This window comes from Neoarius graeffei, chromosome 1 (assembly GCF_027579695.1).
Source record: "Neoarius graeffei isolate fNeoGra1 chromosome 1, fNeoGra1.pri, whole genome shotgun sequence".
Lineage (NCBI taxonomy): Eukaryota > Metazoa > Chordata > Actinopteri > Siluriformes > Ariidae > Neoarius > Neoarius graeffei.
This window is the reverse complement of record NC_083569.1, coordinates 97,842,317-97,869,161: the sequence shown is the minus strand read 5'-3', so window position 1 is coordinate 97,869,161 and position 26,845 is coordinate 97,842,317. Positions and strand designations below refer to the sequence as shown.

Sequence of the window (26,845 nt, the reverse complement as noted above, 5' to 3'; positions counted from 1 at the left end):
AATGGCGTCCTCACTATATAGTGCCCTATATAGTGAGTAGGGAGCGATTTCGGACACAGGTTGTCAAAAGACGCGCGCGCCCTCTTTTGCATGCTGATGTAATCAAGCCGGAAGTTTTGTTTGTTTGAAAAAAGTAGGCAGTAATCGTCATTTTAAACTCGTTTTTGTGCAATGTTTCGTTTGGAAAACAGTTTTCAAAATGGCGGCGCTGACACTTCAAGTTTCGAAGTCTCGCACAAGTCTCGTGAAGATCGCGTGGATAAACGACGCCTGCCGTGGACCAAACGAACTAAATTCAACACGGCTAAAAACCGAACAGGCCGATAAGTATAATATTTAATTGCAAATAGTTGCCAATACGAGTCACGATATAAGGTTACTAAAACCGAAAACATAATTGAATAACACGTTAATTAAGAAATAAAGCAAGTTTAAAAATGACTTCAGTTCTGCTTTAATTATCACAGTGCTGTATTAACGCATACAAATTTTATATATCGTTGTCAAAGGGTACCAGTACAGCATTTAAACAAGCTCGTTATCAATAGAATAAGCACTAATTATAATAATGCATACAAGTGCAGCTACCTGATTGGCTATTATAAGCTTAAAAGTCCAAAAGCACGTTAAGTATGGCGTCCAGGATGTGACGTGAAGTTGCTGATAGACAGGGACCGGAAGTTTAGTGTAGCCGATGGAAACGTACTTGTCAGTATGGACTCGGAAAAAGGACTATCCGCATCTGGGAAATAATTTCAGCAGCAAATAGTCACATGATACGAAGGATGAAATTGCTGGTGCTTTGCAAGCGCAAAGTCAGGAAGATGGGGGGGGGGGGGGGGGAGGAAGGGTTCAGCAGCTATCTGGTGCTGATGTGGGAAGTGTACCAAGCAGAAAACTGGCACTGAACACGTTTGTTGGAAAGAGCACAAACTTTTATGCTATGCGATACAATACAGGCACAGTCATGGTATTGTTTCATGGATAAACCCGGTTTAGAAACGTATATCGCATGCAAGCCTACATTAAATAGAAATGGATTATATACAGAGCATGGTGGCCTGAGGCGAGAGGGAGAGAACCAGATGCGCGGCCATACCAGCTGTAAAGCTTATTTATTTATTCATTATGCATTGAATAAATAAGGTATAGTCATGCAATGTGCTATAATATATTTAGACCATATAAACTCGGATGGTGACAGCTGGAAGCCGAGTGTGAGTTTATCACGGAGCACTAGACAATGAAATTTATACCTTTATTTGCATAATAGAGGTGGGTTTTTAAATCAATCACTTATTTTTAATTTGCTTTTTTTTTAAATAAATAAAAATAACCTGGGATTATTTAATAACACGTTTTGCACTCATCGGAAGCTCCACTTTTCATCAATACTTGCCTCAGAAGGAATCTCTGCATCTGGTCCACTGATACCATCAGCAACCAAGAACTGGTGGTGAAGTATTGATTGAAAACAGCAGCCTGTAGAAGACGAGATCCTCCAGAGACGTTGGCGATGGATAGGCCACACCGCAAGACAAGCCCTTTCCTAGAACCCTCAAAAGAAAAGATAAAGAGGCCAGCCAAAAAACACTTGGAGGTGGACATCAATGAAGATGGGCTGTACTTGGGGTAAGCTGGAACAACTGGCTCAGGATGGCGAGGCCTGGAGAGCTCTTGTTGGCAGATGATGAATGTCTACTCTTCTAGCTAATCAGCTTGCATGGCCTGAATCCCTTTTCCGTGGACGGTGTTGGAATATTGTTGGCGCAACATCGGGTTTGAGCCCAGAGCTCAGCCTATAGATTCCTTTCAAAGCAACCGGACTCAAAATGATCCTCACAAACAGAATTTCGACCAAAAAAGAGCTTTTTTAAAGTGTGACCTGTTCTCTAATTGTGTAGTCACTGTTTCGCAAGTCATTTACGTTACTCGGTTGTCCGCCATCGAACATCAAGTGGGAGGAATGCTTTCCGTTATCACCACCTGGATTGTTTTTGTAACCACAGGCTTTGCTCGCTGCCATTTTTCAACAATGTTTTATGCATCCGGCTACATCATGGTGTTGAGCTCAGCGAGCCAGTCAAGACACAGGAAACCTATCAATGATGCTGCATCATGCTGATCTTTGACACCGCCCACAAAATGGCAATATGGCTGCGCTCTTAAGTGAGCGGGGATACAAAATAATTTTAAAGCGCTGCTTTCTGCAACAGTTTGACTACAGGGGAGCCGAAATGCATTTGTGTGAAATGTATAATATTTCTAGCGTATGTTTTATTTTTCGCTGCGGTTGCCCTTTAGGTGATTGCTTTAGATACAGTTCCGGTCAGAAGTTTACATGCAGTGACATGAGTGTCATCTTGGATATGAATGTCATGGCAATATTTGGGCTTTCAGTAATTTCTTTGAACTGTTCTTTTTCTGGAGCAGAATAAATGTACAGTATACATCTTTAATTAAAAATAAAAAAACTAGAATTTGGTGCACAAGTTTTAATTTTCTTTGGGTTTTCTGAAATCAACACAGGGTCAAAAATATACATACAGCACACCTAATATTTGGGTAAAATGTCTCTTCACAAGATTCACCTTGACCAAACATTTTTGTTTCCCATGAACAAGCTTCTGGCAGAATTCTGGTTGGATATTTCACTACTCTTCATGGTAGAATTGGTAGAGTTCAGTTAAAATTGTGGGGTTTTTTTTTCTTCTTTCTTTCTTTCTTTGCATGGACTCGACTTATAAGCACGGTCCACATATTTTCAAGAGGGTTGAAGTCAAGACTTGTTTTCAAGATGAAGGTAGACAGGAATCTGCTGTCTACCTTCATCTTAACAACAAAGGACACTCATTTCAGGATTGCAACATAGGCATTTTAGCCAGAGAGGATCGTTGGTATGAGCGAGGAGTTAAGCCATTTTTGTCAACCTGGAACGGCCATCACTGAACAGAGGTGGGGGTCTAAGACATCATTTATCAGCCACCTACAATGTAGTCCTTGGCACACTTCCCAGACAACTGAATGCACACCAAAACCCAGCTGTTTTCAGTGACTCACAGGAGGACAGAGAGAATCAGCATTCCATTGATCACCCTAACGGGCAATCCATTGATCATCCTAACAACTCTCGAGGCCGTTCACAACCAGCCCCCAGTGACCCACACCAACAGGATGACTCAATGACACCTTAGATGAGCTTTTCATCCATGAGAGGATAAATACCTGATGCTCCCTACCAGTCAGACAGAACTGAAGAAGCCTTTCAGATGAGAGGTGAAACGTCTTCAAGAATCTTCAAGCAAGTTCAGTTGCTCTCTTTTACCACCCACAGTTTACTATGACCTGGATGACTGAGAATCTTCACAGACAGACTTGTTTTCAGCTTAATGTTCGCCTGCTTTATCCTCCACAACCAGCTCTGATGCGTGTTTGGGTTCATTGTCCTGTTGTAAGTCCCAAGTCGTCTTCAAGTTTCTGATGGTTTATGCTGAAGAATTCTGAGGTAGTCCTCCTCCTTCATTATTCCATCCACTTTGTGCAATGAACCAGTTCCACTGGCAGCAAAACAGCCCCAGATCATGATGATCCTACCACCACCACCAGCTGGTACAGTGTCCCTCTGTACATGGTGGTCATTGTGGCCAAACAACTCAATCTTTGTCTCATCTGACCATACAACTTATCTGCAGAAGGCTTTTTCTTTGTCCGTGTGTTCAGCTTCAAACTTTAGTTAAGCTTGAAGGTGTCAATTTTGGAGCAGGGGGTTATTTCTTGGATAGCAGCCTCTTAGTCCATGGTGATCTGAACTGTAGACATCAGCTTCCAGTTTATGGCAGGGCTGTGCTATGGTGGTTCCCAGGTTGTTCCTGACCATCCAAACCAATTTCCTTTCAGCTGAGGGTGACCGTTTGGGTTTTCTTGAAGCAAAGTGGCTTGGCAAAGTGACTACACTTCCCAGTAACTTAAATACAATTGTTTGAACTGATCTTGGAATTTGCAGTTGTTTAGAAATGGCTCCGAGAGACATTCCAGAGTTGTGTATATCTGCAATCCTCTTTCTCAGGTCTGCACTGAGCTCCTTGGACTTTCCCATTTTACTGTGTGTTGGTCAATCCAATGAGTGCTGTAAACAAACCCTTTTTATGAAGGCACAGAGAAGCTACCAACAATGGTGTGCATGGCAGGGTTGCAAGGAGAAAGCCACTGCTCTCCAAGAAGAACATTGCTGCTCATCTGCAGTTTGCTAAAGATCACGTGGGCAAGCCAGAAGGCAATTGGAAAAATGTTTTGTGGATGGATGAGACCAAAATAGAACTTTTTGGTTTCAATGAGAAGCGTTATGTTTGGAGAAAGGAAAACCCTGCATTCCAGCATAAGAACCTTATCCCATTTGTGAAACATGGTGGTGGTAGTATCATGGTTTGGGCCTGTTTTGCTGCCTCTGGGCCAGGATGGCTTGCCATCATTGATGGAACAATGAATTTTGAATTATACCAGTGAATTCTAAAGGAAAATGTCAGGACATCTGTCCATGAACTGAATCTCAAGAGAAGGTGGGTCATGCAGCAAGGCAACGACCCTAAGCACACAAGTCGTTCTACCAAAGAATGGTTAAAGAAGAATAAAGTTAATGTTTTGGAATGGCCAAGGCAAAGTCCTGACCTTAATCCAATCGAAATGTTGTGGAAGGACCTGAAGCGAGCAGTTCATGTGAGGAAACCCACCAACATCCCAGAGTTGAAGCAGTTCTGTACGGAGGAATGGGCTAAAATTCCTCCAAGCCGGTGTGCAGGACTGATCAACAGTTACCGCAAACGTTTAGTTGCAGTTATTGCTGCACAAGGGGGTCACACCAGATACTGAAAGCAAAGGTTCACATACTTTTGCCACTCACAGACATGTAATATTGGATCATTTTCCTCAATAAATAAATGACCAAGTATAATATTTTTGTCTCATTTGTTTAACTGGGTTCTCTTTATCTACTTTTAGGACTTGTGTGAAAATCAGCTGATGTTTTGGGTCATATTTATGCAGAAATATAGAAAATTTGAAAGGGTTCACAAACTTTCAGGCACCGCTGTAATGTTTTGATCTTACAGGGAAAGAAATAAAACTAAAGCAGTAACTGAAGATATATTTGTCTTTTTATTTCATGGATCTATCAACCACAAATTATATCCCTGCGACTCAGAGCTCTCTGAGGTTGATGCAGAGTCATGTTTTCCGCGCGTCTCCATCTTGGTGTGACTCCATTCCATAGTTATGCTAATTAGTTAAAGCTCCTCGCGTTCGGCTGTTTCCATAGAGCCGTACTGTTCACCTTGAGGGAGGAAAACAATCTCAGAACGGAGAAAAACGACCCTCGGGACATCAAAATGATCACGTTTTGTCCACACAACCTAGGAAAATGTCGTGCAATTTATTAAAAAAAAAAAATTCGCATGACTTTGTATTCAGTGCCTTTAACCAGCCTTGCTGATTTTCTCTCTCTCTCTCTCTCTCTCTCTCTCTCTCTCTCTCTCTCTCTCTCTCTCTCTCTCCAGCCTCTGAAGATTAAAGTCAGAGATGAGTATCTGACTGATATCGGTAAGCTCTGGTGATTTCATGTGCATCTCAAAAAATTAGAATATTGTGAAAATGTTCAATATTTTCCATCAGTTATTTAAGAAAGTGAAAGTTATATATTATAGACTCATTACACATAAACTAAAATGTTTCAAGCATTTTTCTATTTTAATTTTAATCAGTATGGCATACAGTACAAAAACATAAAAAAAAACATCTCAAAATATTAGAATATTTCATTTCGAGTTTGAGTAAAACAGTATGAACACAGTGTATCTCTCGGTCTAGTTCAGTACACACAACCACAATCATGGGGAAGTCTGCTGACTTGACTGTTGTCCAGAAGATGATCACTGATGCCCTCCACAAGGAGGGTAAGCCACAAAAGGTCATTGCTGAAAAGGGTGGCTGGAAAAGGTGCACAAGCAACAGGGATGGCTGCAGTCTTGAGAGGATTGTCAAGAAAAGTCAATTCAAGAACTTGGGAGAGCTTCACAAGGAGTGGACTGAGGCTGGTGTCAGTGTATCAAGACCCATCACGAAGAGACATCTTCAAGAAAGGGGATGCAACTTTCGCATTCCTAATATCAAGCTACTCCTGAGCCAGAGACAATGTCAGAAGTGTCTTATCTGGGCTAAGGAGAGAAAGAAATGGACTGTTGCTCAGTGGTCCAAAGTCCTCTTTTCAGATGAAAGTACATTTTGCATTTAATTTGGAAATCACAGTTCTAGAGTCTGGAGGAAGAGTGGAGAGGCACAGAATCCAAGGTGTTTGAAGCCCAGTGTGAAGTTTCCACAGTCTGTGATGATTTGGGGTGCCATGTCATCTGCTGGTGTTGGTCCACTGTATTTGATCAAGTCCAAAGTCAACACAGCCATCTACCAGGAGATTTTAGAGCACTTCATGCTTCCATCTGCTGACGAGCTTTTGGGTCATTCCATGTCAATTCACACACCCTCCCCAGTGACACCTCTTCAATTTGCCTGATATTTATTTTATTAGTGCCTTATGATGTCAAAAGAAAGAATCCAAAATTTTAGCTTCCTAGCTGGACCGGTTTTTGAATTTTGGCCCTTCAAAGTTTGGGTGCCACGCCCACTTTTGGGGTCCGGGAATTGTACACTTAATTTGCAAGCATTTTTGGCCCATATCTTTTGTTCTAAGGGGAATATAGACCTGTAAATTGCTATATCTATGTATTCTGGCCCTGTCTATCTGATTCTGCACCTAAAAATAGCACAAGTTTACTAACTTTAGAGATATTAACCCCTTAAAAGTGGATTTTTTTAATGACAATTTTTTTTTTGACATTTCAGGGGTCCATATCTTGGAAAGTTTTTGTGTTGATAGGGTTTAAACTGATTTAGCATCATATTTGGGAACTCTACTGTGTACTTGGAGAGTTTCAGGGCACTCAGAGCTTTGGTGGGGGTACAGGAGGACCCCAAATATAGCTTCGGGACAAAATTACCATTTGGTGCGTCCTACTTCAGGCCATTAGTTGGCCATGTGGGCACATGATGACTGGAATGAGCCTTTAACCCTATCAACAGACACCTTTTATCAAACTTTTAAGCCAATAAAAACTTTGATTATCCAACTCCTTCAATATAAACTAAGCATTTGTATATGGTACTATTTTTGCATATTTTCTGAAAAATCCTAAGTCGGGAAAGTAGGTCAACTGTTGTTTTGACTGCCTGTTCATGTTTAAGGTAGTAAAAGCACACCCATATAGTGATTTTAATCTATGGGAAGATTATTTATACCCAATACCCCATTAGTTATATTGACAATTACAAGGGATAAACCCTTTCCCGGCTGTTTCACGATGCCTTTTTTTTTTTTTTTTACATTTGACACCTTTCCCTGTATCCAACCAAACTCTGACTACTATACACTTAATAGTTAAATGCATCTTTCAAACAGGAAAGGGAAAGATGCAAACAAGGGGATGATCCCAAGAAAAACATCCTGGTTGCTTTACTACATTTGTTCTGACATCCGATCTGGAAGTTAAACCTAGACTCATCAGGTTTTTTTTTTTTTTCAAGAAAAGGGGAAGGGGCCCCTAGCCACTCATGTGGGGAACATTAGCATATCAATTAGTGCATTAGTGCAATCAATTAGTATTTCCCCTTTTTACTAATTGATATGCTAATTTTCCCCACATGAGTGGCTAGGGGCCCCTTCCCCTTTTCTTGAAAAAAAAAACAAAACCCTGATGAGTCTAGGTTTAACTTCCAGATCGGATGTCAGAACAAATGTAGTAAAGCAACCAGGATGTTTTTCTTGGGATCATCCCCTTGTTTGCATCTTTCCCTTTCCTGTTTGAAAGATGCATTTAACTACTAAGTGTATAGTGGTCAGAGTTTGGTTGGATACAAGGAAAGGTGTCAAATGTAAAAAAAAAAAAAAAAACGGCATCGTGAAACAGCCGGGAAAGGGTTTATCCCTTGTAATTGTCAATATAACTAATTGGGTATAAATAATCTTCCCATAGATTAAAATCACTATATGGGTGTGCTTTTACTACCTTAAACATGAACAGGCAGTCAAAACAACAGTTGACCTACTTTCCGGACTTAGGATTTTTCAGAAAATATGCAAAAATAGTACCATATACAAATGCTTAGTTTATATTGAAGGAGTTGGATAATCAAAGTTTTTATTGGCTTAAAAGTTTGATAAAAGGTGTCTGTTGATAGGGTTAAAGGCTCATTCCAGTCATCATGTGCCCACATGGCCAACTAATGGCCTGAAGTAGGGCGTACCAAATGGTAATTTTGTCCCGAAGCCATATTTGGGGCCCTCCTGTACCCCCACCAAACCTCTGAGTGCCCTGAAACTCTCTAAGTACACAGTAGAGTTCCCAAATATGATGATAAATCAGTTTAAACCCTATCAACACAAAAACTTTCCAAGATATGGACCCCTGAAATGTCAAAAAAAAAATTGCCATTAAAAGAAATCCACTTTTAAGGGGTTAATCTCTCTAAAGTTAGTAAACTTGTGCTATTTTTAGGTGCAGAATCAGATAGACAGGGCCAGAATACATAGATATAGCAATTAACAGGTCTATATTCCCCTTAGAACAAAAGATATGGGCCTCCAAAAATGCTTGCAAATTAAGTGTACAATTCCCGGACCCCAAAAGTGGGCGTGGCACCCAAACTTTGAAGGGCCATAACTCAAAAAACGTTCGAGCTAGGAAGCTAAAATTTTGGATTCTTTCATTTGACATCATAAGGCACTAAGAAAATTAAAATAAGGCAAATTGAAGAGGTGTCACTGGGGAGGTTTTGGGCATTTGTGTGAATTGACATGGAATGACCCTTTTTTGGAGATGCTGATTTCCTTTTCCAGCAGGAATTAGCACCTGCCCACAGTGCCAAAACTACTACCAAATGGTTTGCTGACCATGATATTACTGTGTTTGATTGGCCAGCCAACTTGCCTGACCTGAACCCCATAGAGAATCTATGGGGTATTGTCAAGAGGAAGATGAGAAACACCCGACCCAAAAATACAGATACGCTGAAGGCCACTATCAAAGCAACCTGGGCTTCAATAACACCTCAGCAGTGCCACAGACTGATCACCTCCATGCCACACCGCGTTGATACAGTAATTCATGGTAAAGGAGCCCCAACCAAGTATTGAGTGTATAAATGAATATACTTTTCAGAAGTTGGACATTTCTGTATTGTAAATCCTTTTTTTGATTGATCTTAGGGAATATTCTAATAATTTGAGATACTGGATTTCTGATTTTCATGAGCTATAAGCCATAATCATCAAAATTAAAACAAACAAGGCTTTAAATATTTCACTTTACATGTAATGAATATAGAATATACCGGTATGAAAGTTTACCTTTTTGAATTAAATTATGAAAAAAGGGAACTTTTTCATGGTATTCTAATTTTTTGAGATGCACTAGTATATATTTGGACATGTTGTGGACTGGGAAAACTCTTCACATGGTTGAAACCTTTTTCTTTTAATTCCCCACTCTTTTTTGTATTTTGCATGCGTCTCCGTCGCATGTAACGTTCTCTCATTTTAAAATCTGCGTACCTGTAGAAGTGAAAGATTTCAACCCAGTTGTACTCAAAGACTCGCTGGTTATCTCTACATCTCTAACAATCTCCATTACTGCTGAATTATAAGTTCGCTTTAGAAATTAGTTCTCGCTTTCATCATAGAGCTCCGTCTCACCAGCTGAGGTAAAAATCACTCACGGAGTTTAAACACAAGCCTCATGGTGTTCTCTTCACTCCACTGATCAGATACGTTCAGGCCGTTTAAACGTTTCAAACATTACCCGCTGTCATCTGTACGGGACGTGCGAGTGCTTTTCTCTGTTTTCTTGATGTGATGGTGCAGGAGCATCATGAACATTTTGACAGCCAGAGCCTGATCACAAAATGAACTGATTAGATTTGTAGATTTGGTTATGTTCGTTTTGCTCTTCGTCTTCAGGCAGATTCGCTGACTCGTTACGCAACATGAGCTTCGTCAAGGCATGTTTAGTGTCATACTGTGGGCTCCAGAAGTCTGAGAGCACGAGTGTAAATGCTTCTGTTTTGTATTATTCTATCCACATTCACTTGATATAAGCAATCGCGCGCACTGATTTGATTGGCTACTCTACTACTAGGATATCAACTCTTATACCGTGAGTAGAGAAAAACAAAATGGTGGCGTGTGTTTTTGAACCAGCCGTGGACGAAATAAAAACTCTATTCGAAAACAGCCCCCCCCCCAAAAAAAAGCAACAAAATATGGAATAAAAGTGTTGGATGGTAAAAACGTTTTTTGTTTTTAAGAATTATCGCATTTTTCACAAATCGCTCCTGTCAGTTCGTCTGTTTGTTTGCATTCTAAGCAGAAATTATTTTGTCAGACGTTTTGTATAAAGGTTTTTATTTCTCAAATTTGCAAAAAATAAATAAAAATGCTTCGTTTCTCAAAATCCAGTGAATGTGGATAGAATAAAACAGTTATTCCAATCAATCTGGTCGTACATGGATTATAGACAACTCAGTGCTACCGTACGCACCTCGTCAGCTATCAGCTCATGTACAGCTCAATTTCGTGGAATAACTCATGATTTTTCTAATTTAATACAACGATTTTCATTACGAATTATATTATTGTCTGCAACTTGAGTGAAAAGTTGAATCGCTGAAATATTTCCATGAATTTCAGTGTGTGTGTTAATGTTTGCTCTGCCCCATTTTTTTTTTTTTTTTTTTTAATAAATTTCGTGTGCACTCAAGCTGCACAGACTGCACACTTATTTGTGCAAAACCTCATGATCCATTTTAGATGAAATCCGTCGGGATGTCGTCTGAACACGTGCTTCAGTAAGAGAGATTAGACACGAGGAAAATCTGAGCGAGAAAGAAGTTAACATGGTCAGTATCACACATTCGCTTACATTTAAATAGGGACCTAGAAATGGTGCAGAATGTTGAACTTTTTTTTAAATCTCTATTTCAAAATTTTCTGTTTCTAATTTTATTTCCAATTTTAAGCAGGAAAAAATCCCAGATTTTCAGTGTGGACTCAGACTTTTGGGCTCCACTACATATTTACAGTGTGTTAAAGTTAAAGTTTTGAAGTGTGTTTGACACCTGATGAGTTTTCCCAGACCTCCACACGCACGTGTGTACGTTATTGAGATTAAACACAGTGAAAACCAGGGTTTTCATATTGATGCAAAACCCTGTTGTTTGTCTTCAGAGAGTCGTCTTCATGCTCAGGAGGACATCAGAGGGCCGCTGTCCGAGCTTCAGCTGCAGGTGCTTCCAGAAATCCAGGACCAAATACAGGACTACAGGTACACACACATACACGCGTGCGCGCACACAAACAATGCTGGACTGAGTGTCGAAACGTGAAATCTGCATGTTTGCTGAGCGTCCTCTGTTTCTCAGGGTTTAATTTGAGCCTTTTAAAATAAAATGGTGCTTGAAGCAGACTGTAAAAGCTTAAAGCATATACGCAGCCTTGAGACCTCAAGAATGGCACAGGAATAGTTTTAAGTGTTAACAATAAATCTAATATAGTAATTTTTACGATTAAAGTGATTCATATAGGTAGCAGTCTGAGCGAATGACCTTAACGTCACAGCAGGAAGCCATTTCCGCTATACTAAAACACAGAGCTGACTGCAACTCCGATCCTCCATTTTGAGCTAATTTATCACCATGCCACGTAGATGTGTTGCTGGCCGGTGCAGCAACACGACAGAAGGTGGATTTATGTTGAATTCATGGCCCAATAATGTTCAAACTGCAAAGATTTGGCCGCGTTTTGTGAGAAGTTCACGGGTACATTGGGCGGCTATGAAGTGGTCTCTCCTCCGCTCTGCACATTTTACTGAAGACTTGTACAAAACCTCTGATCTGTTGAGGAGCGTTGGCTATAAGCCCATATTGAAAGAGGGTGCAGGACCAACAAGAAAAGGAAAGTATTTTATTTCTTTTAAAGTGAGTTCAGGTGGCACGGTGGTGTAGTGGTTAGCGCTGTCGCCTCACAGCAAGAAGGTCCGGGTTCGAGCCCCGTGGCCAGCGAGGGCCTTTCTGTGCGGAGTTTGCATGTTCTCCCCGTGGCCGCGTGGGTTTCCTCCGGGTGCTCCGGTTTCCCCCACAGTCCAAAGACATGCAGGTTAGGTTAACTGGTGACTCTAAATTGACCGTAGGTGTGAATGTGGGTGTGAATGGTTGTCTGTGTCTATGTGTCAGCCCTGTGATGACCTGGCGACTTGTCCAGGGTATACCCCGCCTTTCGCCCGTAGTCAGCTGGGATAGGCTCCAGCTTGCCTGCGACCCTGTAGAACAGGATAAAGTGGCTAGAGATGATGAGATGAGAAAGTGAGTTCAGTTGCACCAGTCCTCCCGGAGTGAGCCAAGGGTTGTTGGTAAAACCCGTGACGGGACGGGACATATTGCTCAGGCAGTGACCTCCCCGCGGTTCTTGCTAAAACCGGTGACGTCCCGGGGTTTAGTAATTGCCTGAGCTGAGCAGTAATGGCGGAATACACGGTATGGACAAAATAGAGAATGAATGGACCAGCAGTCTTATTTCTAAACTGGATATTGCTGCCATCTCGCCCTTACGTGGAAGAAGCGAATGAACGGAGAACTGAATGAACAACTGAAAGTCAGATTGTTTTGAAACAATCAGCCACAAGGTCTGCCTTTAAGAAGCGAGAACGCAGACGGGTAAACTCCGACTCTCATTTGGATAAAAAACAACAACAAAAACACCACGGTGTTTACCTGCATAATTTAGATTAATCCATGTAACTTGTATTGTGTGTTTAAGTTACCGGTATAAGATTATTTAATTTGCTTCAGAATGTGATTGTCTCAGTTCATCTGATTATTTAATTAGCCTTTTACGTTTTATCAGTGGAAATGCATGCATGTACATGTCTGTTGCATAAGTTGTAACACCCATCCTGTTTTAATGAGTCAACCTACAATCAGTGAAGTCAAATCAGTCTTTAGTTGAGCAAGTCGGTAACAGGATTTCTTACTTTCACCATAAATGTTTATTTATATGATTTTGGTCTATAGCTGTCAAAGGCCTCGGCCTTAAAACCGGTTACCGCTGTGACGTCACACACTCAAAGCTGGCTGGCTCAGCGGGGCAGCTCGAATGCCAACTTTACGGTCGATTTTTAACTCTCAAATGTGTGTGTATTCCCATTTATGCAGCATACAAGAGTCAAGGATGGAGATACTATCCACTCAGAAATGTATTTAAAAATAAAGGTTCTGTGTATCTGCTTTAAAGCGTAGTATAAAATGTCTGAAATGCTCAGTTCTCTGCTGTTAATAAGGTAGTATTGTATGCTCATGCAATTACTGCATTCTAATGCAGGAATAAGCAGCTGATGGGGCTCGGCTCCTTGTTCGGAGAGAGTGATCTTCAGCAGTTAGATGGAGACCCGGCGAAAGAGAGACAGGTGGTGGACCGGCAGATCACGGCACTGTGGGAACTACTGTAAGAACAACGTCTTCTCAATCAAAGATTTGTGTTGGTGTGAAGTTGGGAATATCAAAATGGGATTTTCTATTGGAATGCAGAATGGCTTTTTGTTTTAAACATTTTAGTGCAGATGATGATGATGATGATAACGAGACCGTCAATGACGTAGACGTAGCTCACTCCGGCCCTGTTTAGTCCAGAAGGAACGATCTAAAGTGGGCCACCTTGCACAATAAATGTTGCAAGCTATATATAGAAGCTATATCCACCCTAGGAATACCGACCTATTTGCCAGAAAGAATCCAAAACGGCGAGGAATTGACCAAGAAGAAGCGATTTTTGTTGAACTACTCACTCATTAAGGCTTAATTAGTCCATAACTTCATTAATAATTGTAATTAAGCAAATCTGGGTAGAAGTTATATGCACCCTAGGTACCCCTACCTTCATGCCAGAAAGAATCAAAATCGGTGAAGAATTGAAGGAGAAGAACGGATTTGTGTAGAAACTGCTCATTAGGAATTGATTGATTACTCCATATCTTCATTATTAATTGCAATTATACAAATTTTAGTAGAAGCTATCTATATGCACCCCAGGCAGAACTACCTTCCTGCCAAAAAAGAATAAAACTTGGTGAAGAATTGAGAGAGAAGAAGCGATTTTCATGAAATGTGGAGGACGCCGGACAACACATGATGGCATAAGGTCATCGCCTGTCGGCCAGATGAGCTAATAATAATAAACACATGATTTATACATGGATTAAAGAGATGACGTCTTAATTTTTAGCACCCGAAGTCCATGTATACAGAATATTGTTAGTAGGGGTGGGTGATATGACCGAAATATCATATATATATGACTTCAAGACATTTCTGTGATTCTATCACGGTGTCGCGTCATAATTTCGACAGAGACTACTGGTGGATAATGTGAGTATGGGCGGCAAGGCCTTGAGTAGATGCTTCATCTGAAGGGGGGGGTGCCTTCCTCCTTCGACAGGCCTGATTTTCTTTACTTGACTGCAATTATGGAGTAACCTGTCAGTCACGGTTAGCTGACCGGGTGAAGAGGAGCAACCAATGTTTTGGGGTATCTTTTCTCACTCCTTCCCCATATGGGGAGAGCAATGGCCTTTCTAAATAGAGCTGCTTTGACATCTAGAATGCTGCCGAACCGTTACATTGCTCCAGTTGGTGTAACAGAGCAACCTTTAGTTCCAGACCACCAGTGTGCAGGTTCTTGACTACGACTGCCTGTACTGTCTGGTACTAGTTGCTTCTCCCATCACTGCTGGGCTCTCCAACCACCAGTTCCTGCAAACAATTTTTAAGGTGATGTAGTTGTTACACTGCAACTACCGCACCCTCTCCTCCTCGTCACCTGAATCCAGTGGTGAGTGTTGCAGGACGATCAGGGAAGTCCTGGCCTAATGGTTGGAGAAGCAGCTTTAGGACCTTTGGGTCTCTGGTTTGATTCTCTGGACCAGTAGGAATGGCTGAAGTGCCCTTGAGCAAGGCACCTAACCTGGGTACGTTGTACATTGTTCTGGATAAGAGCATCTGCTAAATGCCTGTAATGTAATGTGATAATGACTCAGACACAGTGGGATAAGTTGCATGTTGGAAAGCAACAGTACTTCCTAACATCCCACAGTTATGTTAGGAAGGCAGGGTTTTCGCCAGAGCCCTATTTGTTCACCCTGCCGCAAGGCCAGGCTATCCAGGGTGCACCTCTCAGAATTACAGATGAATGGGGAGTTGGCTTTGGGGTGTGAGAGGCAATCAGACTTGGTGGGGCTTATATGATGCCCACCAAGTCTGGCGAAATGGTATCTGCAAGCTACGCATCACACCCCACTTGCACCCCAATCACGGTATCTCTGTTTCCTAACAAGATACCAACAAGACAGTGTAAATATAAACTTCTAATAATTAGTTTGATACATGCGTACAAAAGTTTCTTCATCATGTACCTTCGTGCATCTTGCCTTTCTGTAGCTAATGTCGGATTGGGGCGGTGCCACTCGTACCCATCCTTTTATAAGTTAACCCTGGTAAGGATGAAGGGAAAAAATATGGGGGGAGTGAATATTTTAGTGATACATTTGCGCTCTAAAAAACTTTTAAATAGTTTTAAAGATTTGAAGTATTTGCATCAAATTTTGTCAATTGATTTGATTTAGGAAAAAGATATTTGACACACATGATGATTAAAAAAATAAATAAATAAATCCTGCAGTAGCCCCAGTACCTTTTGATCAGTAACCAGACCTTATACAGACATATTGGTTTTGCTAATATTACCCAACTAATTGAGGGTGCAATGATGCATCATTTCCATAGTGCATCATGATGGGGGGGGGGAATGGCATGCACTGTGGAAATGTGATATTTGCATGTAATGCAATACTAGTTGAACACCAGAAGTCCCAGTTCATGTGACCCAAAGAATTAAAATGGATCGAACACGTGCTGGTAAAGTGATTGCAGGAAAGTCGACTGAAGTAGATCTTGATAACAGTAAAAGCCAGATCTAGTGTGCAGTACAATGTGAGATGAAATAATGTTTCTCCTGGACCCAGGGTGCAAGATGCATGTATGATGTGCACAGTGCTAACAGGAATAAGAAGCATGCAAGGTGGGGGTAGTGGAAATGGTGGGATAAGTTTACAGACAGGCAGTAGATACTAAATACTCCAGTCACAAAAAAGTACATTTTACATGGCAGTAAGTTATTATAGTAAATTCTGAGTCAAGCACTGCGGCCCAAATTCCTGTAGCGAGGATGAACGATGCAACCAGAATACCTACGAGCAGAATACCTGTGATAAGGATGAATGTTGGGACCAGAATGCCTATGACCAGAATACCTGCGACAGGGACGAATGTGACCAGAATATTTGCAGCAAGGACAAACATTGCAACCAGAATACCTGTGACCAGAATACCTGTGATGGGGACAAATGTTGTGACCAGAATACCTGTGATTGGGACGAATATTGTGACCAGGATAACCTGTGACAGGGATGAATGTGACCAGAATGCCTGCGACAGGGATGAATGTTGTGACCCGAATACCTATGACCAGGATACCTTTGGCAGGGATGAACGTTGTGACCAGGATACTTGCGACAGAGACAAACGTTGCAACCAGAATACCTGTGACCGGGACGAATCTTGTGACCAGGATACCTGTGACAGGGATGAATGTTGTGACCAGAATACCTATGATCAGAATACCTGTGACCGGGACTAATCTTGTGACCAGGATACCTGTGACAGGGATGAATGTTGTGACCAGAATACCTACGATCAGAATACCTGTTACCAGGACTAATGTTGTGACCAGGATACCTGTGACTGGGACGAATGCTGTGACCAGGATACCTATGACCAGAATACCTGTGACCGGGACGAAGTTGTGATCAGAATACCTGTGACAGGGATGAAAGTTGCGACCAGAATACCTATGACCAGAATACCTGTGATGGGGATGAACTTTGCGACCAGGACAAATACCTGCGACCAGAATACATGTGACTGGGATAAATGTTGTGACCAGAATACCTGTGACAAGGACGAAAGTTGCGACCAGAATACCTATGACCAGAATACCTGTGACGGGGATGAACTTTGCGACCAGGACAAATACCTGTGACCAGAATACATGTGACCGGGATAAATGTTGTGACCAGAATACCTATGACAAGGATGAAAGTTGCGACCAGAATACCTGTGACAAGGGCAAATGTTGCAGCCAGAATGAGCCTGTGCTGTTAGCAAGACGAGAATCACCTGCACTTGTAGACCGATAGCTTACATGACACATTATACAGTTATAGTTACAACCATCATACTAAGGTCCTCATACTCAAATTTGGAAAATAAGTTATTTAAAAAGATCAATAATAAAAGCCCCAGCAACAACCCTAGGCCTTTATTCTATCTGGGAAGAAAAAAATTGTCAGTTGACAAACTAAAGGAAGAATGAACAAAGTGTGTTAGTAAGGTGTTCGGCAACCATGAGCCACCAGAACAGCTTAAAACCTGGCATTAATTTTACACATTTCTGGAACTGTACTGAATGGACGAACAGCATTCCAAAAGATTTTTCCTTCAACCGGTGTCGATGTTGGTAGTGTAGAGCTCTGTATTAACACACCACTCCAGAATCTCCCATAAGAGCTGAGATCTGGCGAGTGTAAAGGCCACAGGATACGATTTATTGAAGATGAGTCGTCATGCCCTGTCTGTGGGGGCGGAGTCATCCTGGAAAAGTCCATACCCATGAGTAGAGAGATGTTTCATCATAAGGTGACCACATTTGATTTGCACTGATGTTCTCTTTAAGGGGGAAAAGTGGGCACAAATCATGGTGACACAAATTTGTGCCCCCCCTCCCCCCCATCCATGCAGGTGTAGATTTAAAGCTAGTTAAGAAATAAGAAATGTTGTTTTTAGCTGAGAACACTTATCCTGATTTCTGAAAGCAGAATGGATGCCCGGTGATAAAAAGATTAAAGTATGGCGGTACAAAGATCACGCCTAATAAAAATCCCAACACACATCAGCATGCGGTCATATGACATCCTACACATAAACATGAACTTGGTCACAGCGGGAAATGCACATAGGGTCACATGACTGCTTCATGAGTTCAGACCTACAGATGTAGACCTGATCACGGTTTGAAATAAGGCAAAAGTATCAGGCGGGAAAGCGTTTGTGTTCCAGACACCTCGATAATTCAGACTGCTGTGTATTTTGTGATGGTAGTAAATGGTTTAACCTTTGGTATCCTTTTGTTTTATTTGCAGATCAAAGCACGAAGAGGAGAGAAGGTAGGACCGAGTGCTTAATCATCTCTGCATTGCAAATAACTGTTTGTTTCTTAGGATTTTGTTTTAAAAGTGTCTTCTGTGGTGTTTGGTTAGTTCCCCGTTAGCCTCAGCGATCACGCTTTACCTGCGCCATGCTGGGATTAAGCTGAGGGACTCCAAACTTTTCCCGGGACTCAGCACAGAGAAGGAGAAGTGGCTCGCGTTCTTCCCCAAGACCAAGAGGGTACGCTCGTTTCTTACTCCCTCGCTCACTTCACCTTCATGTGTAGTTAAAGATGAGATGTTTTGCCCAGTGTACTCTTATTTAAAGGAAATCTGCTTTATGGAACAGCTAAGACCATGTTCTTGTTTTGGCTTGTGTGATGGAGTGAAAATAATTCTACTAAATAATGTGAAGTATGAATCTTTTCTTGTGTGTTCAGTGAAACTTTTCTATTAGAGCTGCAGTGTTCTGGTTTCCTCAATTAAACAAACCTAATCGATAAATATCCCCTATATGAGCTAGCATTAGATTAGTGGTTAATTAAATCAGAAGTCTAATTGTTTGTTTATTTATTTAACGTTTCAAATATTGATGCTGGGGTTGACGGAAATGTTTTTTTTTTTCTGGGTCGATACTGGTTATCGCTAATGAAGGACGCGACAATAACGATATTTGGGGTCGGTATTTATTTACCATAAATTTACAAGAATTAAATTCTTACTCACAAGTTACTTTTAATGTGAAAGATTACATTTATTTAAACATTTCTTTAAAGCATGTTATTTGTTTTACTCAACACGTAGTCCACATATCTACTAATCTAATAATGCAGTGGGCAGGACATGGTGGAGCGTTTATTGGCGAGGACACAAATTAGGTTTAATTTTAAAGGAGAACTGAAGGCAATTTTTTTTTTAATTGTATTAAATATAGGAATGCATTTTTGATAGCCATTTTGTCACTGCTCTAGCAAGTTATGAGTGTGTGAAATATGCTCTGTAATATCAGTCCATACCCAAAGCAATGGCTGTAAATGAGATTCGCTGAGACCTGTGCAAGACATCGTAGGACAGAAGTAAAACGTACAGCGGAAATCAGGGGCGATTCTAGCATCTGATCTTTGGGGGTGCTTAGCCCCCAGAGCTGACGGAGGCACCTGGCTTGAACGACAGTGTTTCCACGTTTATTCCGCATTTAGACTAGACTTAACTAGACAAGAAGACTAGACTAGACAAGACTAGACTTATGCAATGTTTTAACAGAAGCTGACCCAATAAACTATGATATCTACACATTTACAACCACAAAGTATCTCGATATGGATGATAAATGTCGTTTTTATCATTCTGTTCATAGACCAGGGAACATAATATTGCATTATGCATATTATTATGTTGTGTTTAACAATTGTAACTCCAGTCCGTACCTTCACATCTCGCTATGCCAGTAAATACTCAGGTGCTACTTCGAGTTCCTCATCGGCGTGGAATCCAGTTAAAAAAAAACACCATGTCGTAGCAAGCACTCGCGCGGACAGGCAACCCAATCAGAGGGGACGCAAGGAGGAGAGGTATTTTACTGCTCATAGAACTATCACGTAACAGGTGAATTCAAGAACACACACACGCCCGTGCACACATTCATTGCGCAGTGCGCAAGGGCACTTATTTCTGAAAATTACGTCCAAAAGCAGTGTTTTTGAGGGTGCTGAGCTTGTTTTTGGGGGTGCTTGAGCACCCCCAAAAATAGGCTAAACATGCCCCTGGCGGAAATCAAAGTTGCCAACGTCGTCAAAAGACGCGCACGCCCTCTTTCGAATGCTGATGTAATCAAGCCGGAAGTTTTGTTTGTTTTGATAGCAATCAGGAAAGTTTGAAAAAAGTAGGCAGTAATCGTCATTTAAACTCGTTTTTGTGCAATACTTCGTTTGGAAAACAGTTCTCAAAATGGCAGCACTGACACCTGGCTGACGCTTCACGTTTCCAAGTCTCGTGAAGATCGTGTGGATAAGCGACGCCTGCCGTGGACCAAACGAACTAAATTCAACATGGTTAAAAACCAAATAGGCCGATTAAGTATAATATTTAACTGCAATTAGTTGCCAATACGAGTCACAATATAAGGTTACTAAAACCGAAAACGTAATTGAATAACACGTTAATGAAGAAATAAAGCAAGTTTAAAAATTACTTCAGTTCTCCTTTAAGTACTGATTATGATAATTGGAAAAATGCTGAATATCAGCTCTGATAATCAGTCGACCCTGAGTATGTGCCATTAATGTGTGACCAACACGACTAATTTTCATTCACAGGAGGGTCAGGGTCAGTCCATATGAAATCATCGAAGGCCTCCTGACTGACCATCTCCGATTTGCTTCATACTTTGACAAACTAATGTGATTATTCCCAGTAAAAACTGTACAAAACTTCAGCCTTATATCTTTATTAGTTTTTGAGATATTGGGGCTTTAAAAATGAGGTGTGACGCTGATTTTACTGTAAAAACGAGTGGTACAGAAAAAGCTGCCAAGTTCAATAAGTCATTACTTTTGAACTATTCATGCTAGATGCATGAAATTTTCAGGAGTTGTTCTTAGGTACTAGATGTCTTTAACTGCTATGAAAGAAGATCCACAGTTGCATATTTGTCAGTTTATAGCTTGGCGGGAAAAAAAAATTCGTTTGTGCTTTTGGAGCCGTTTTGGCCCTCTGTATTTCCACTTTGAAGCACATCAGATCTTTCAAAATTTTTGGTATTTATTTCTCATATTGTCGTACTATTTTGGTGACAAAGTATTTTTCTAAATGAAATAAAATTTTCTGATTTATGAGGCATTAAAAATGGAAAAAAAAATCATTTCACGCCTATAATTCAAATACATATTGCTCATGTATGACAAGGTCTATCATAAAAATAATTATACCACTGGAAAGAGCATGTCTTCATTAATATACTCACAAAATATGAAGTTGGTATCTTGAACCAAACTATATTTATTAAGCTATCAAATACGCCATTGCTTTGCTACAGATGGAAATGCCATTTCAAGGCATATGATATACGCTCCAAGTAATACATGACAAATATGCAACTGTGGCTCTTCTTTAATAGCAGTTAAAGACATCTAGTACCTAAGAACAACTCCTGAAAATTTCATGCATCTAGCATGAATAGTTCAAAAGTAATGACTTATTGAACTTAGCATCTTTTTCTGTACCACAGTAAAATCAGTGTCGCGTCCCATTTTTAAAGCCCCAATATCTCAAAAACTAATAAAGATATACAGTTTGGTCAGAAGTTTACATACAGTGACATGAATCTCATGGCAATATTTGGGCTTGCAGTAATTTCTTTGAACTGTTCTTTTTCTGTGGCAGAATGGTTGTACAGCATACATCTTTAATTAAAAAAAAACACTAGAATTTGGTGCACAAGTTTTAATTTTCTTTGGGTTTTCTGAAATCAACACAGGCTCAAAATTATACACACAGGGTCAAGAATATCCATACAGCACACCTAATATTTGGGTAAAATGTCTCTTCGCAAGATTCACCTTGACCAGGGGCGGAGCTAAGGGGTGGCCGGGGTGGCCGGACAATAAAATTTATAAAACCGATATGTCCCACGAAATGTTCGTTCCGCCCGCTGGGTTTTTGTTCCGCCTATTTGGTTTCTGCGGGGATGCATATTACCGTAGCACACAAACATTTGGCGCGTTCAAGCAGCAGGTGGATGAGCAGGTTGTCGTGACGGTGGTGGGATCAGATAGTCATGCTCGAGTCCGACAACACAACAACCTCCGAACTACGGGAACGTGCGATTAATTTGGGATGCAAGTTATTCATCTCTCATACTCTCCAAGTTTTCTCACTTTGTAGACATACAGTTACATTTCTGTCCTCAGACAATTCAGAGTTCCAGAAATCTCCACTCTGCCCGGGGTTTCTGAAAGGATCCGTTTTCAGTGACCGAAACCTTCATTTATATGTAAATGCAACCGGATAGATAAATATGCCTCTCTATACGGTAGATATCCGGCTACAGTGGGATTTGTGCTGTGTGCACACATACTGGACAGAAAGATCCAAGCAGGCATTGAAAAGCCTTCAAGCATACTTGATGTGACGAAAATACTTGAGCCAAATCGTGAAGTTTTCCATGAACTATTCAGGTTGTATAAAATCGCAGTCACCATCCCTGTGAGCACAGCTTCATGTGAAAGAAGTTTCTCTGCACTGAAACTCATTAAAACGTACTTGAGGTCAACGATGGGTGACAGTAGATTGAACAACTTGGGCTTGCTCAGTGTGGAGTCTCGCCGAGCCAAATGCCTAAACTTGGATGAGTTTGTGAATCACTTTGCTCACTCGAACCGCAGAATACAACTTTAAAGTTAATGTTTGTCTGTTGCATGAAAATAGAGAGATGTTGTGTGTTACTGGTGGGAGTACACATTGATTTGATTAATAATTGTCACACTCACTCATACACAACACTTATGCACACTCTCAACACACTCTCTCACTCACACACACACACACACACACACACACACACACACACACACACACACACACTTTGTGCATGATGCACTACATTTCTGTATTTACATGTAACATTCATACACTCTCAAGACACACAACTCATGCACTAAATTTTTATATTTAAATGTAACACTCATGCACTGTCTTAACTCTCTCATATATGAACACATACTTCACTCTCTTAACACACAGTCTTTCTCTCACTCACTATAAGATACAACTCATGCACTCTCAACACACGCACTCTCAACACACACACACACACACACACACACACACACACACACACACACACACACACACCACTTATGCATGATGCACTACATTTCTATATTTACATGTAACACACTCACTGGTATACACAACACTCATGCACTCTGAACACACACACACCCACACACCACCCATGCACTACATTTCTATATTCACATATAACACACACACCACTCATGCACTCTGAGCATACACTCTCTCACTCACTCACTCACTCACTCACACACACACACACACACACACACACACAACTTATACACTTCATTTTTGTATTTACATGTAACACATCTTCACACACGGGCGGCACGGTGGTGTAGTGGTTAGCGCTGTCGCCTCACAGCAAGAAGGTCCTGGGTTCGAGCCCCGGGGCCGGCGAGGGCCTTTCTGTGTGGAGTTTGCATGTTCTCCCCGTGTCCGCGTGGGTTTCCTCCGGGTGCTCCGGTTTCCCCCACAGTCCAAAGACATGCAGGTTAGGTTAACTGGTGACTCTAAATTGACCGTAGGTGTGAATGTGAGTGTGAATGGTTGTCTGTGTCTATGTGTCAGCCCTGTGATGACCTGGCGACTTGTCCAGGGTGTACCCCGCCTTTCACCCGTAGTCAGCTGGGATAGGCTCCAGCTTGCCTGCGACCCTGTAGAAGGATAAAGCGGCTAGAGATGATGAGATGAGATATCTTCACACACACAATTCATATACTACAGCTCATCTATATCTACATGCAGTGCACATACTTTCACTCTCTCTCTCTCTCTCACACACACACACACAGACACACACACACACACACACACACAACTTATACACTTCATTTTTGTATTTACATGTAACATATCCACACACACAATTCATATACTACAGCTCATCTATCTCTATATGCAGTGCACATACTTTCTCTCTCTCTCTCTCTCTCTCTCTCACACACACACACACACACACACACACACACACCACTCATGCACTACACCTCATCTATGTCATGTGTTACATCAGTGTAACGCTTTCTCTCACTCACACACAAACACATTTTGTAACTCAACACATTTAGTTTGTACAGTACTTACAATGGACAATATCACAACATGTTGTAAGTGTTTACATATGTTGTATGTATGAGTTAAGTATACAAGTATTTTTCTTTTCCTGAGCAAAGCACTCTTTATTCAAGCCTGACTAATATCCTTACTACTTCCCAGGTGCCTGGGACAGGTGATCTTTTAGTTTTTACTTTTGCATTTTAGTAGTGATCGTTAAAATCCTGATGCTTGACTGGAGTAAACAAGTTGGATAGTTTCTTTGTTTTGCAGATGCTTTATGTTACATAAATACATTAATTTCTGACCTCTTGGCTCACATGGGTTTTGTTCATGAGTTAGGCACCAGATATGCCACCAGATACATCAGAATACAGGAAATCAAATCTAACTAATTCAAAATTTCCCAGGGGAGGACCCCCGGAACCCCCCCCCCCTTTATTTAGTCACAGCATGGCCACCCCTTGTATATCCTTGCCCCCCTTTGGCCACCCCATGTAAAAAAAAAAATCCTGGCTACACCACTGATCTTGACCAAACATTGTTTACCATGAACAAGCTTCTGGCAGAATTCTGGTTGGATATTTCACGACTTTTCATGGTAGAATTGGTAGAGTTCAGTTAATTTTTTTTTTTTCTTGGCACGGACTCAACTTGTAAGCACGGTCCATATATTTTCAGTAGGGTTGAAGGCAGGACTTGTTTTAAGCTTAATGTTAGCCTGCTTTATCCTCCACAACCAGCTCTGATGCGTGTTTGGGGTCATTGTCCTGTTGGAATTCCCAAGTCATGTTCAAGTTTCTGATGGTTTATGCTGAAGAATTCTGAGGTCGTCCTCCTCCTTCATTATTCCATCCACTTTGTGCAATGAACCAGTTCCACTGGCAGCAAAACAGCCCCAGAGCATGATGATCCTACCACCACCACCAGCTGGTACAGTGTTCCTCTGTACATGGTGGTCATTTTGGCCAAACAACTCAATCTTTGTCTCATCTGACCATACAGCTTTCCTCCAGAAGGCTTTTTCTTTGTCCGTGTGCTCAGCTTCAAACTTTAGTTAAGCTTGAAGGTGTCAATTTTGGAGCAGGGGGTTATTTCTTGGATAGCAGCCTCTTAGTCCATGGTGATCTGAACTGTAGACATCAGTTTCCAGTTCATGGCAGGGCTGTGCCATGGTGGTTCCCAGGTTGTTCCTGAGCATCCAAACCAATTTCCTTTCAGCTGAGGGTGACAGTTTGGGTTTTCTTGAAGCGAAGTGGCTTGGCAAAGTGACTACACCTCACAATAACTTGCATACAATTGTTTGAACTGATCTTGGAATTTGCAGTTGTTTAGAAATGGCTCCAAGAGACGTTCCAGAGTTGTGTCAGCAAAATAGCCCCAGCGCATGATGACCCCTTTTTTTTTTTTTTTTAAATAATTATCCCCTGCCGTGAAGTGCACAGGGGGATATTGGAATGGAGTCCATCCGTCCGTCCATTTCAATTTGGACAAGTTTTCTCAGAAACTACATCAATGAAACTTTGCATGCTCATATTACTGAAAAAAGCTGGGTCGCGTTTTATGAAGGTGTCCTAGCACTTACGACATCAAGTCAATATTAAAGCAATGGGGTTATAAGGGCGTCAGTGTTAAAAGGTCTTCATAAAATGCTCGTGGCGGGGGATGGTGATGACCATGTCGTCTTGTTTTTATCTGTTGTATACAGTTTGATTTTGTCTTAACTGTGGCAGTTCTTACTCTCCGGTAATGTAGTGAATGTGTTTATTGAGAATTGTTCATGTTACTTGTGTTTCAGCAGCTGAGCAGCACAAAGAGAGAGAAAGATGGAGAGGATAAGAAGAGGAATCCGATCCTGAAGTACATCGGCAAACCCAGGAGCACATCCCAATCCAGTAAAGGAAAAAAAAAAAACACACACTATCCTCCATCACTCAGTGAAATTGTGTTCACCGTTCATCATTGTTAATGACCTCAGTTTGAAATGTTTTGGCTTCTTCAAACTTGATTTTGGGAATTTATTTATTTATCAGCACTGATATGATTTTTATTTATTTATTTTTCTTGATTTTTTTTTTTTGTCCCCTGCATGTTTTGTTCCAGCGTTCCATGTCCAGTTATCCCCGACAGAAGGTACATGTCTCTCCCTCTGCATTCCCGTCATTCCCATAACCCAGCCTGAGTTCAGTGGTTTGTTTTTGTTCCCCCCCCCCCCCATGTGTTGTAGTTTTTTATTATTGTTTTTTAAGTGTATATGCTTTATATTTACTCTCTCTCTCTGTTGCACTCTCTCTGTCTTGCTTGCTCTCACGCTGTCTCTCTTGCTCTTATGCACTTTCTTGCTGTCTCTCTTGCACTTCCGCTCTTGCTGTCTCTCTTGCACTCCCGCTCTTGCTGTCTCTCTTGCACTCCCGCTCTTGCTGTCTCTCTTGCACTCTCTCTCTCTGTTCTCTTGCGCTCTCTTGCTCTCGCACTCTTGCTTGCCCTCACGCTGTCTTTCTTGCTGTCTCTCTTGCGCTCTTGCTGTCTCTCTTGCACTCCCGCTCTTGCGCGCTCTTGCTGTCTCTCTTGCACTCCCGCTCTTG

The 26,845-nt window shown here is 41.3% G+C and overlaps 1 protein-coding gene across 4 annotated transcripts in view; it reads left to right on the top strand.

Moving 5' to 3' along the window:
* Nucleotides 1-26,845, top strand: part of arhgef11 (Rho guanine nucleotide exchange factor (GEF) 11) — a 113,592-nt gene that overhangs the window by 37,644 nt on the left and 49,103 nt on the right. For 3 of the 4 annotated variants that reach the window (XM_060911929.1, XM_060911772.1, XM_060912011.1), the window contains exons 15-21: nucleotides 5,550-5,592; nucleotides 11,324-11,420; nucleotides 13,472-13,594; nucleotides 18,402-18,425; nucleotides 18,519-18,648; nucleotides 26,059-26,155; nucleotides 26,364-26,393. In XM_060911929.1, coding sequence (XP_060767912.1) covers nucleotides 5,550-5,592; nucleotides 11,324-11,420; nucleotides 13,472-13,594; nucleotides 18,402-18,425; nucleotides 18,519-18,648; nucleotides 26,059-26,155; nucleotides 26,364-26,393 — 544 coding nt within the window. The remainder of the gene's footprint in view (nucleotides 1-5,549; nucleotides 5,593-11,323; nucleotides 11,421-13,471; nucleotides 13,595-18,401; nucleotides 18,426-18,518; nucleotides 18,649-26,058; nucleotides 26,156-26,363; nucleotides 26,394-26,845) is intronic. The other variant, XM_060911857.1, reaches the window with a different exon arrangement.